Here is a 14147-nt window from a genome sequence, read left to right as displayed (position 1 = left end):
TTTACAGCAGAAGACTAAAGCAAGATAATGTTCAACATGTAAGTAAAATTAACATGCAAAAAACAAAACAGTTAATGAGTGCCAATAAACAAACCAGTATGAAACAAAAAACAACAAAGACAATATATATAAAAACTCACCACGCCACTGCTGTAGGTTGGCTGAAAGGCTTGGTCCTGGCCTGAAAGGCTGCTGTTGTAGTGGATGTCTTGTAAACGGCATATTTTGTTGAAATGTGTTCTGGGGAAAATACTGCCCTTGAGCTCTCATGGGTTGCCCCTGTCTAACTTTATACAAATCCTGCACTGCACCACTGTCAGTGTTAAACTGTCCGAAACGATTTTGGTTTTGTAACTGTTGCTGCTGCTGCAGCTGCTGTTGTTGAACATTTAACTGTTGAGCTACAGCCTGTCTCTGAGTCTGACGTCCTCGGCTTTCCATTAACTGTGCCAAGAATTGTTTTTTCCTGTCTACTGGCAAATTCTTATACTGTTCTCTAGTTGCCAGTGGCTGTTGATTCATTAATTCTGCTATTTGCTGAGAGAAGTTTTCTTTGGTTAAATTAGTCAGTGGATTCTGCTTCTGTGGTTCTGCAGCAGCTTGTTGTGGGTATGACTTACCATTTACATTGATAAAGCCCATTTTGCTCACATTCTTTGTCAAGAACTTGGCATCGTTTTCATACTTGATATTTAAATCTAGCAGCGTGTTCTGAAAGTTGATGGTCTGCTCTTTTAAATTCTTTATATTTTTTGCCATAAAGCTTTTTGTATGCAGAACTGATAAATCATCACCAGACTGAAGAGCAGCTTCCACAAATTCTATTGTATGCTGTGCCCGTTTAGCAAATGTATCTACCTCTTTTTTCTTAAATGTCAGATCTTTTATTCTCCCATGGCAGACGCCTTGAAGAAAATTCAGGAGCTGCTTGCACCAGCTGATCAATTCATTGGTTATTAAATCAGCAACTTTTCTAACTTCTTTGAACACTTCAACTTGCTGGTCTTTAATGTCTTTCTCCTTTTGAGTGATCTTTTCTGCCATTTCTTGATTAGTTTTCAATCGAGATTTCAGTTCGGCAACGCCGTCCAGAAGCAATTTCTTCTGCTGTTCCATTGTCTCTTCAATAAACTGGTACTTGTGATCTTTGTGTTCGTTCAGCTGACAGTCACGGCAGGTCAATGTTTCACATGTTAAACAGAAGAGCTTAAGCATTTCAGTTTTATGAGTCTGACAGTAAACATGTCTCTGCTTGTTTTCACCAACTACGCCTTCCTTTACCTCATCGGGTTTGACTTTGTTTGAAACGCTGTGATCCTTCGTAAGTTTAACACGTTTGTGTGCAACAACACAAGGGTCACACAGCCACTCTTGACATTCCATACAAAATGATGTGGCTTTTTGATTATCTTCGCATGACGTACATATTGGATATTTCTCTCCGTCTGATGGAGAGCCATCTTCAGCACGAGCTTCAGTCTTCTTTGACGTATGTACAAATGGATTAGGCAGCACATTGCTCTCTGTATATTCTAAATTGCAAACAGGGCACCTTGTTTTGCTATCATCAGTTGATGTTACTGAAAAAAAAAATTAAATTAAATTGAGGACACAGATCAAGTGATACCATTAAGTTATAGGGGAATGATGGCGGGGCCCATCAGGAGGAGAAAACTGTGTCGTAATGACTTAAATAGGGGGGCAATTGCGCTGTAACAAAATCAATACTTTTCATATAATTATGTTACACTCAAAAATAAAATGATTTAAAAGCAAATAAAATGATTTAAAAGCACAATGTCTCATGTTGTTATGGTACTGTGGCATTGAGTTTACATTATTATGTAAATGTACAAAGAGTTTTGGTTGGTATATGTAATAAAATATTAGGGGAAACTTTTTTAGAAATGGGGAAAAACATACTTTTTGAGAGTGGAATCGGGGCCAAATTTCAAGCCCAAAAACTGCTAAAACCACTTAATATAAAAATATGCATGTGAAAGACAAAAAAAACTGTTTGAGATACATGTATATTATTTTCATTTCATTTTGACATCAACAGTGCCAAACTTTATGGGCTATAAAACAATCCTCTAATCAGGGTTGTCGAAATGCCGGCATTTAAGAGTATTTGACACATCGGGGGCATTAACTGGTATTTACTGACATATTCAGATTACAGAGGGCCTTTAAGCTATTCCCTTACCCCTCATCAATATTAGATATCATTCAGGGCACTAGACAACTTTTGGGGACAGGTACCCATACCCTCATGAAGGGGAATTTTTCGACGTTTTAAGACAAAACGGGGAAGTATTTAGCTTTTATATATGTTACTACTGTTCACACTTATTAATTATACTGTTTTCAATCATTTCTAACTAATGTTACTATATTGCAGCATAACCAGTAACCTTCCTTAGAGGCACTATAATGTAACTTGAAATAGAGTTCATATCTAGTTGTGTCAAGCAGTAGGTGATATCAACATGACTGTGTATTTAATTGTTTGGTTATTGTGTAATTAATAAGTGACACTTGATTATCTATACGTATAGGATAGACAACGAGTGCCGAGTTGTCTATCAACGACTTAGACCACGTGACATAAAAACTGCAATTATTGAAAACTGTCCCACGCGTTCTATAGAAATTAGGATTAACGTGTTTTTATAAGAGTGATATTATCTTTGTACCGTTAGCGCTTTTTGTCAGTTGGGCATGTGAAAGAATGCAGGTTACTTTGTATAAATTCAGTTTTACTCGAATACCGGATTTACTAAAATTTGACGTTCATTAACACTTTGAGTCATTTGCAATCGCTAAACAGTTAAATATGGATTTCTCAAAAATACTCAAAATTGAACTACTGAACGATTAGTTTTTGTGAGGAGTTTGCATGTTGGCGAAACACGATGACAGATACGTTGATCCAAGAAGATAGCCAGGTTCCGAAACTACAAAAAAGGCTGACAGCAAATCGGAGATAAACATGTTGGATAAAAAAAATACTGTTTGAAGTAATCTGGTATTTTAAGTATGGACTAGTGCTTACTGGTAATATACATAATCACATACAAATTATCAGACTATTAGAAATCACTTTTCAACAATCGGTATAAAGTGACAAAATAATTATGGTTATATTCATTTTTGTTCTTATAAAAACAGGAACCAGTGTCGGTGTTTATTTATTTATTTATTTTGTTTATCAGGATATAGTTAGTGCGTAGATGCTTTTAGGACTACGAACACTTTTAACTATATCGTGCCTTTCTTGTAAGAATGATGTAGTTGTTCGACTTTCTAACAGGGCCCAGTTGTTAGAAACTTTAACGGGCTGTTAGTTTAGTTTAGTTTATACTAATTTGTTTTAGCTCGATTGTGATGAAAGCTTCAAGCTAATTGTAACCACACTCGAATCCGTTTCCTGGGAAAACCACTACTCGTCCATATGAGGTCATGGTCGTGACCCCAATGGTGCTTGAACCCACGACCCCTGCAGTAAGCTGTTAAACTAACTGCCTGTTAAATTTCTATTCAAGATACTAGTCTTGGTGGGTGGGAAACACTAGTATGATGTTTTAATTTGACTGTAAAGATGATTTAGTGTTTATAATACTTAACAAGTATATTTGTTTTTCTAAGTTTTCTAAACTGTCGAAATATACTAATAAAGTTAATCGACCGTTAGCTCAGTCGACTGTTAAAGTTTCGAACAACTGGATCCAGTTGTTGCAAATGTAAGGATCGTGCTGACATGTCTATTTTATAATAAGTGAACATAAAAAGTTACAACTGTTGGAAACGTTTCAGTGAATGTGTAAATTACGTATTTACCCAGTTGGTTCTACACTACAAATGTGGAGTTTTTTGTAATTCAATTTGATTTTTATATGTATAGTTATTCCAGTCTTGTATTTTCAGTCAAGTGAACCCTTTTATTGATATCCAATAACATGGGGTCATTTTACGATATTAGTATTTAAACGTTGTCAACTGAATTTACCTCCAAGTCAATCTTATTTTTTATCCCATTGATAATTGGTGAGAATATTGCAAGGTCATTTAACTCCGGCGTTAGCCTGTATTGTTAGATGGTAAATTGACACGAAATTCACGCGTTTTTTGCCCAAGTTTCCCCAATATATATACAACTCTACTGTTGTATATGAAATATAGACGGATACAAGTCTGCTTTGCGATTGGCTATTTACGGATTATCGTGGTCTAAATGTATGAAATTGCCTAAGACCACAATTTCACTATTGTGCAAACACTAAAATATGCAAAGTAGCTCTGCAATTATGTCTACAGAAAACAGTGATCAGTTGAAGTTTAAACATGTTCAAGTTTTTACATACTACTGTAAGTCCACTTAAATTCCCAAATAAACAGTTTCGTTTTTTTTTTTTTTTTTTTTTTGGTAAAAGGTAGGACAAGAAACCTTTCCATTATGTCAATGAGTGATTGACAACTGTTCATCATAAAAAAGCAAATAATATAAATATCAAGCAGGATATTTTCAAAGTTCTTGGTGTAGGCAAGGCAGCAAAACTTACAAGTGTTTTGCTACTGAAGGGGAAGTTGGAGTGGTGATTTACTGAATGTGATTATGTAATGTAATTGTATGACTCCGAGTAAGCACTATGTCCAGTATTGTATAAATATTTTAAGTATGTTCTACTGTCTCGTGATTTTCTGAGAACTAAACTTAGGTTCCATTATATCTGATTGCTTTTTGAAGTAAATGCCAGTGGTTGTTGCTTAGACTGATTTTAGGGGTATTTGTCATGCCATTATTTACCACTAAATACCATCGATAAATACCGGCCAGCAAATACTTTGCCAACCCTGCCTCTTATGCTTTATGACTCTAGGTCAAGTACATTCTGACACACATGCGGTACAAACTTTTATTTTTTGACTAGGTCAAAGGCCATAAGGTATAACTTTGGTCTTGCAAAGTGAAAACAAAAAAACTCGGGTGTACAAATTCACATGCCTACATGGTTTCAGGACTCTATGTGAATTTTTTAAAGATATATGCAACACAAGCACTTTACATGTAAGTGTATTTTTCACTTAGTGAAAGACCATAACTCCAATCTGGCTGACTAAAATCCCAAACAGAACTCCATGTGTGCTTCACTTGTATGCTGAAACAAAAATTATCCCCTAATGCTTTATGACTCTAAGTGAAATTTATACTTTTTGAGATCAATGTGACACAAACTTGTATCACATGTATGCATATTTTTGACAGTCAAGGGCCATAACTGGTTTGACTGATAAAAATCTGGAACAAAATCCCAGGTGCACAATTTCGTATGTTTAATAATATTCCTATGTTGTTTCATGACCCTAAGTCATTACTTCTTGAGATATGTGCTACACAACTTTTATGCCTTTTTATGTCCATTTTTACTAGGTCAAGGGCCATAACTCTGGTCTGACTGAGTGATATCTCCAACAAAACCCCAGATGCACAACTGTTGTGATGCAAAGTACCCCTTTCTGACTCATTTGATTAAGAAATAATATATCCCAAACAGTGATTTGTCATTGAATAAAATCATTATGTGGAGTTTAGATGTGAAGGAATTATATATAATTATATGCATCCATTTTAAAACCCCAAACAATGATATTATTCATGAGCAACCCGCTGTTTGAGATATTATTTCAATATGTTATCGAGGATTATTATGTACATCCTTGACTATATCCATCAAATATGGCACTGATTTTTGTTGATTTCTTTTCCAGTGTGCCGCTATGCCATATAATGCTATGAAGTAATAATTGTGACGTCACAAAAATGAATTGCTGAATAACAGCATTCCTTGTTTAATAGGAAAACATATCGGGTCGTGTTAGATTATATATTATTTATAATACATCCCGTTTCCAAATATATAACCCAAGAAATGTTCTGATGTGCTGGAACATTAATTTAATTAAACATGTTAAAAATTTACAAAAATGTGTAATTTACTAATTATACTGAGAATGTCACACAAATTTAGTTTCCTTGTGTTGTGGTGGATCTCCAAAACCTGTCTAGATTTCTATCAAGAGGCGGATGCTGTCTCACACCCGCTCCTTCATGGCACATTAGTTCAATATCGGAAATTATCTTACCTATGACTATAATAAAAGTAAACCTATCTGCTAGATTTCTATCAAATAAAAACTGCAATTTGATAAAAAAGGAAGTGCTATAGCAAGGCTGCAAGGAAATTAAGGACATGTAATCCTAATCAATGGCACTGGTCTGTAAATCAGTTTAATAAGAGTCACTAATATATCATGGACATTTGTCGCGGAATTTATAAATGACAACAAATTGGCTTTAAATGCATTCGTAATTTAACACTAATGACGACTAGATATAGATCTAGTGTCATTAAAATTTGAAAACCATACCTTCTCCATCAGAAGATTTCGCTGCGTTCTGTGAGTTTGTGCTGTCACTATTTGTAACACATTTCGGCTCATTTTTCGACTTCGATGTAGAGTAATTTTCAAGACAAGCTTGGCAGAAAGAGTGTAAACAATGAAGTAATTTCGCCTGCTTTTCTATTGTTAATTCCTCTTGACACTTCGCACAAGTTGTACTATCCAGTTTCACTTCCTTACCACTTTCCTTGTCCGGTATTTCTGCCATTTTTTGTTTACTTTTTTTTTTATATAAATGCTTCAACACGAGACACGGAAGTTAACCTTTCGCCATTACAATTGAAATGCAGTCTAAAAATAGTAACAGTAAAGCGCGCATAAAGTGTTCTACACTTGCTGGCGATTGGTCGCAAACTGACAAAATCCACTGACAGTTTTCCGATAAATCCAGTTTACAACTGGCTAGAACTGGATTGAACCGGCTGCGACCGCTCTCAAACCGGTTTTTCTTGTCAGCCAGGCTTATCAATCATTTGGACGACAACCAAACTTGCTGATAACATTGTGTTGTAGGGCAATAAATTGTCTAGTGGGAATGACGCATTTAGCTTCAGGCGAATAACTAACTACATGTCAGACAGAGAATTGATCACATCTGATATAAATGTCAGACAGAGATGCGTCGTAGCAGGGACATAGATAGATGTGTGTTGTTTGTTTGTTTGTTTTGGGTTTAACGCCGTTTTGTACTGGCAAAGAATCCAGGAACACTGGTTAGGTTAACTGCCCGCCGTTACATAACTGAAATACTGTTGAAAAACGGCGGGCAGTTAACCTAACCAGTGTTCCTGGATTCTTTGCCAGTACAAAACGGCGTTAAACCCAAAACAAACAAACAAACAACACACATACATTTATGTCCCTGCTACGACGCATCTCTGTCTGACATAGTTTCAGTCGTGTAGATCGTGCTTTTAGGACACTTCACACTAGATCTCTTTATCAAAATTAATTTATTGCCCGACAGAATCGACTGTCTATAATTTTAATTGATTTAATGAGATCTGTCCTGAAAAACACGATTTACACTAATAAAACATTGTAGGCCTATCTCCGTAAATCAAGCAAAAGGACTGCTTTCGACTGTCGTAAAGAAACATTGTGATGTTGTAAATTCATAAACCAACACAGTTCTGTCATAAACATGTTTCTTCGGGGGTGTTCTAAAGAAAGAAACGTTGGTCGGTCAAATTTCTAGAGTGACATAACCGTCTTTCAAACAATACGAAAGTCGTATCGTGTTAAGTACATGCACTTAGATATAACTGGTCCACAGAAGAACCTAACCCAGTAAAAATGATTCAAAAACACACCCGGACAAAAGACACGGGAACAGACCAACGACACGGGCGCCACCCGTGCACACCAGTTCAACACTGTGTTTAAATTCTGCACCTGTTTTCTAGAACGGAACAAGGCTGATGTCTATGTGTTGTGTGGGATTAGTATAATGTGCCTATATTGTGATACCTCTTTATGTTATTAGTTAAACCTGTAAATTTTTACTTACAATTGATATTGGTATTCATTTTATGTCAAGTATCAGTGTTCATTTTATACGTAGGCCTATATTGTATAAATACTGATATCGGTATTCATTTTACATCAAATATCAGTGTTGATTGTATACGCATATCATATAAATACTGGTATTGGTATTCATTTTATGTCAAATATCAGTGTTCATTTTATACGTAGGCCTATATCGTATAAATACTGATATCGGTATTCATTTTACATCAAATATCAGTGTTGATTGTATACGCATATCATATAAATACTGGTATTGGTATTCATTTTATGTCAAATATCAGAGTTTACTTTATACGTGTTTCATAGTAATACTGATATTGGTATTTATTTTATGTTAGATATCAGTGTTCATTGTACACGTATTTCAAATGAATAAAAGAAACTGCAAATTGGCATATTTTTATAAAAATAAAAATGCCCGATTATCTGGCAAATGTTTTGTTGAAATGCAAGTAATTTATGATCCTGTGCAGGAATAATGTATATAATTATGTTCCTGTTTTACTGTATATGTAGATCACACATTCCAGCTCAGTGAGCAGCATGTTTATGATATATAATCTTGCTAATTAAATTTTTATAACACAACTTGATGGAAAAGCTATAATGTACTACAGATCTCATTTTGGCATACTCTGCATTAGTTGACAGTTTGGCAACGAGCCATAGAATTTCATAATTTACGGCATTAGTCTTTATACTTTGGCAATGAGCCATAGGATTTCATAATCAATGATAAGATAACTTTCAGCCTTATTATGTCACATTAGCTAAGTCTACTGATAAGATATCTGGATTAGGTAACTGAGCTGCTGTTGTTATTATGCCACCTTCACAAGTTTACCACAGCATTTTCTTTCCTATCGCATTTACAGGTAAACGTCAATATTTTATGGTGCTACCAACTTAAATCAAATAATGAACATCAGCACTGTAAAAGTTTCAGCAGTTTAATGCATTTAGCTATATTGATTCTTTAATCAGGTATGATTTGCTCATACACTTATAAATAGCAATTAATCAGCACAGTGCAGTAGTAAAATGTTGAGCCATGACAGTATAGGCTATACAGACACTAAATAGAAAAATGGCGCGAAAAAAAAAATGGTAGTCGCATAATGGCGGACACAAATAGTCCTCAGTTTTTTGGCGGACACAAATAGTCCTCAGTTTTTTGCTCTGTAGAGCTATTTTCCTTATTTTCTTTGCATTTTTTGTTGTTGCTAAAATCACATGACAGATCTATGCTTGACATGTAGGTAGCATTTTCATAATGAAATAACAACATGACAAAATTTTTCATGGAAACTTAGATCATACACCACCAGTATAATTTGGGGTCTCATTTTTTAGCTGATTTTGCAGTTTGTGTGTTTCACTGAAATTATTTTTCTTGCATCAAACATTACCCCCACTTTTCTTTTGATTTTTAGTTAGCACTGACAATATTCTTCAAGAAAATGTAAGTTACAGAAATTTAAAACGGGTCCTGATGTGTGCTGCGGTCATTGGAAATGGGTCAATTTCATATAGAATAAAGAACAACAACTATTTAGTGTGGTATAACCTATACACATATTACTAGACACTGTGTTTTGTTCAAAGGAGATAACTCCTGAGGCTATTCAAATTTTGTATAATTATGTCCCTTTTCTTCTCAAAACAGCCAAGACAGATGAAGTCAAAATATATAATAGAATTATTTTTTCTAAAAGAATGATTATCTAGTCGGTAGCCAGACTGCTATTACTATCTGAACGGCAAACAGTAATGTCATTCAAGTTTCCATATTATTCTAGAATAAAACTGTTGTTCTTGTCACTTTTCGGGGGTGTTTTTACAGGAGAGTTAAATCAAGGGAAACCACCCATCAGCCATTACCTCCCTTCTATACCTAGGCTGGGAGGTTCTTGCGCTCACGTGCTATTATAACATTTTTTTATATATGCGCGTTCCGTGGTAAAGCGTAAACTTATTGCGGCCCCAGTGACGTTGGGAGACAATATATTCAGTTATTTCGTTTTTACATATTATATGCTAGAATGGCGTTAGCGCATGTTCATTTCGTGTTATAACATCTTCAGAATCCATCGGGATACGTTGGTACTCTCGCCCTACCGGACTCGGGCCCCAACCAATCCTTCAGGATTCTGCAGATGTTACAACACGAAAAAACATGCGTTATTCTTACATTATTTCCATTCTATAACACGATATCAAGGATTGATATCAAAATCCTTGACATCATCCGCCAAATATTTTCCGATGTTTCTTATTACAGATTTGGTGCAGTCGGACTGCGCATGTCATAAAATCATTATCATCGGAGCACACGCAAATTTTTGCATGTCCGCACGCACTTAGTGTATAATATACTGACTATATAAAACGTTAGGGTTAGGATTGCCGTGGTTACAAAATATATACATAATGATATTAGACATTCAAATATTTTATTGAAAATGATAATAGCAAATAAGAAAATACAGACATCAACAACACACTATTAATCCATATTTTTAGTTATAACGCTGTGAGTAAAATACCCATTTAAGGTGTTTAACGAGGTATGATAAAAAAATCAAATATGCTCTCGCCTCTCAAAGTTGATGACACGGTAACCATATCCTTTCAACCTTTAAAAAAACTGGGACGCTTCTTATTGATAAAAAATCATGTTAACATTATCTGTGTTTCATGATCCATGAACAAACAAAGGTATGATAAAAATAATGTTTTACTTTTTACCCACGCATACTTTTGTACTGAGATTTTTTAAATACCAACTTTTACAGCGATATTATTTCGGTCTATGAAAAGCAGGTGTGTTTTCTCTAAGAATGCAAGTGTGCGGGAGTTCAAAAAAGGAAACACCGTTTCATTTCTTTACTTTTTTAAATTTTGTAATGCGGTATACCTGCAAGGATCAAATATCAAAAGTTTCACACATAAACTGACACCTTTTCAAAAGTGATATGTTTCCTGTCAATAATTATACCAGCTGTCTGATTTATTTTTGACTATAATTTAAAATGTATGTATGTAGCGAGATACTTTATATGTATAAGTTACTAAAATAGAATTATGTTCTGTTCTATTTTTGTTCTGCTCTTATTGTTGTGAAAGCTGCCGTAATGTCCGAACTTTGTCTAGTGTTTGGCTCACATATCATAATTTTTGTTGATAAGGTTAGAAAATTGTATCTAAGTCCGGCAGATTACAAGATTTAATTGGCTGTGATGCTATTTTCTCACCACTGGAGTAATTAAAAATCAATTAACTAATTAAATAATTACATTGTTAGGTTAACTAGAGACCACACTAATTCAAACTAGGTACCTTTATCAGCATATGTCTTTGAGAACATATTCACACATGTTTTGATGTCACTAAACAACGTTATATTTTATAACTATTTATATACTCAGAATGGAGAACGGAGCGTCTTCAAAATGGGGTCAATCCTCAAATGCAAGTTTTATTGAATACATTGTAGGTGAAAATAGACATCTAAAGGTAGACTGACATCAGTCGTTAGAGTCATAAAATGTAAAGCACTTGGCCATAAAATCAATCCTCTCTGATACCACCTTCTGAAAAAATTTACAATATCTCTTGCCTCTGTCGAGATGAGCCTAGAGAGGAAATGTTTTTTTGTTTGTTTTTTGTTTGTTTTTTTTTCTGAGAAAATATCAGTGTCAGTATGAAGAAATTAATATTATTACAGATTATTTGATCTCAACAGACTTTGTAAGTCTACTCTAAAGGCTGAGCTTCAATCTTTCAAAAAGTCACAAGAAATTAAGGGACGAGTTAGTTTAACTTCATACACGAAACAGAGAGCTTGAAGAAAAATTTCTATTTTGCCCTGAACAACGATTAGAAAAAAAGAAATTGATTAAATACTCTACAGACATTTGATAATTTTAGATCTCTCCCAACCGAAGTTAATGAAAAGAATGAATACAGTTTTAACCTATATATTATTCATCACTTGTGTATCAAATACCCGCCTTGAAAGAGTCAAGTCATGCGCTGTAAGTGACGTGGAAAGTATCATAATTATATATATCTTCGTCATTCATTACAAGGCCGTGGTATTATATACGAGGTCACTATAGCTATTTAGCTTATACTTAGCCTTTAGCATGCTGAAGGCAAGCGATTTTGCCTTTGCAACCAGTGCAGACTAAGATCAGGCTCGCATCCGTGCAGTCTGATCATGGTCTGCGTTGTTCGCTATTCGGCTAGTATATTTTCAGTAAACACCCCTTCAAATAGTAAATGGTATTGCTCAATTTGAATGATAGACCAGTCCATTATACAAATTTAGCAGAGTAAAGGTTAAAAAGAGGCGAGTCTAAATTGTAGTAAAAAAGGAGGGGTGTCAGGTTGTATTAGACTTCCAGACTTGAGAATTTTATAGACTGCGTAAATTATCAGATTGGAACTGAAAGAATGTCGTAAAAAAACGGAATACCGTGAATAAAATCATTACATATATTAAAAACTAAATAACTATAAATACGTAGCAAATTTGGAAAAAAATACCCGTTTAATTCTCAACAAAGTTAAATTTTTTCCAGTAGAGTAACCCGTAGTAAACGTATTTCCTTATATGTAAAGAAATTTTATCAATATAACGTTGGTAGAGTTAGAGATAATAGAGAGTTTGAGATTTCAAACTTCGCCTTCCCCTTCAACGTCTCTCATATATATTTTGGGTAAAACGTCACCGATATGCGTGTATTTTATTTAAATCACACGTTGCTACTAAAGTTTTCCATGTAATATCTCGTAAGCCTAAGACTTCGCTTTATTACTATGCGAAATAAAAAGCTTAGTTTCAGGATTTCTGCTTATTAAGTTATTTGATTATCCATATTTATAATTAGACTAAATTTGATGCGAAACACTATCAATAGGTATAAGAATAATGAAGTTTTGTATGGCTAATGATTTTAACTAAACACATTGAATTGAACCTGGAAGTATAAAGTTATCAACTGATTTTGAGAAACTTTGAGATTTTGTTCAAACTTTAACTTCTACGGCATATTTGTGTCCCCAGGCGGTATCGATTACACCAGATGGGCCTTTTTGTCGTATGAAGTGAAGTTTTGAACGTCCGAAGATGTGATATCACGAAAGTCGAAACTTCATTCTTTTTACATCTACTCTATCCACATACTCGGCATCAAAGACTGAAATCTGGATGGAGGCACATGGCATGACAGTCATTTTACTTGAAAAATAAATAATTACGCGCGATTATCATTTGGTGGAACATTTTATTTTCACATCCAAATAAAATCAATCTGTTTCTGTCGGACACTTAATACGACAATTGCGTTTTAATTATAAACATAAAATGGTACTAGTAAGACGGAAAATTCTTTTGAAGTATCAGACAATTTCAGATTTATGATATCATGATGAGAGACTTTTCCTGTTAGCCGTATGGGATAACTCTATTTTTTAAATGCATGGAACCAGAGCCTGGCAGAGAGACATTGTGGGTTAATTCCCCCTTTGATTCTTACATTTTACAAAGAAAGTCAGTCTTGAAACTCGGTGTGACCCTACCCTACCCCTACCCTATCAAAGTGTAAAAGTAAACAAAATGTTGCATAAATTACAAATTAAACAAATACACAATAGCAACAAAAATCTAAAGAAACGAGATTCGCAATGGACGGACCGTCAGGGGAGGTAACTAGAGTCACGGATTGGGACTAGTCCGATATGAAAGCGTTCAACGTCATGATATGGAAAAATATTGCACGATCGCGGTCCATTGAAACCCAATGGAAAATAATTTTAGGTATGTAATAATCATTTTTATTTCCTCTCGTGTATGATTTACAATCGTGCATTGTATACTGACTATACTGACATAATTTTATATAAAACCTAAATGTTTGGAGCAACACTAACGAGTTTTTACATTGTTCACATTGTTTTATCGTGTTTTGTTGTTGTTGTTGTTGTTTTTGTTTTTTTGTTGTTTTTTAGGTAATCGCTCTAATATCAATGCGATGCTTATATTAATTGAAATGTTTTTTTTTCATTTAATTTTCATTCTTTTCATTTTTAAAACCTCTTGTAAAATTCCTGCCCTTTCGGACAATTAATATCAAAATGCACGAAAA

General features: G+C 34.5%; 1 protein-coding gene across 3 annotated transcripts in view; it reads right to left on the bottom strand.

Moving 5' to 3' along the window:
• LOC128550314 (E3 ubiquitin-protein ligase TRIM33-like) overlaps positions 1 to 6836 on the bottom strand; it is a 29365-nt gene extending 22529 nt beyond the window's left edge. For 2 of the 3 annotated variants that reach the window (XM_053529134.1, XM_053529135.1), the window contains exons 1-2: positions 6430 to 6835; positions 141 to 1580 (exon numbers count right to left, since the gene is read on the bottom strand). In XM_053529134.1, the coding sequence (XP_053385109.1) occupies positions 141 to 1580; positions 6430 to 6670 (1681 nt within the window). In that variant the 5' untranslated portion in view covers positions 6671 to 6835. Of the gene's footprint in view, positions 1 to 140; positions 1581 to 6429 lie in introns of all 3 variants that reach the window. The other variant, XM_053529133.1, reaches the window with a different exon arrangement.
• Between the last annotated feature and the right edge of the window lie 7311 nt (positions 6837 to 14147).

This window comes from Mercenaria mercenaria, chromosome 17, assembly GCF_021730395.1.
Source record: "Mercenaria mercenaria strain notata chromosome 17, MADL_Memer_1, whole genome shotgun sequence".
Lineage (NCBI taxonomy): Eukaryota > Metazoa > Mollusca > Bivalvia > Venerida > Veneridae > Mercenaria > Mercenaria mercenaria.
The sequence above is the reverse complement of the archived record's forward strand: the minus strand, read 5'-3'. Positions and strand labels throughout refer to the sequence as shown.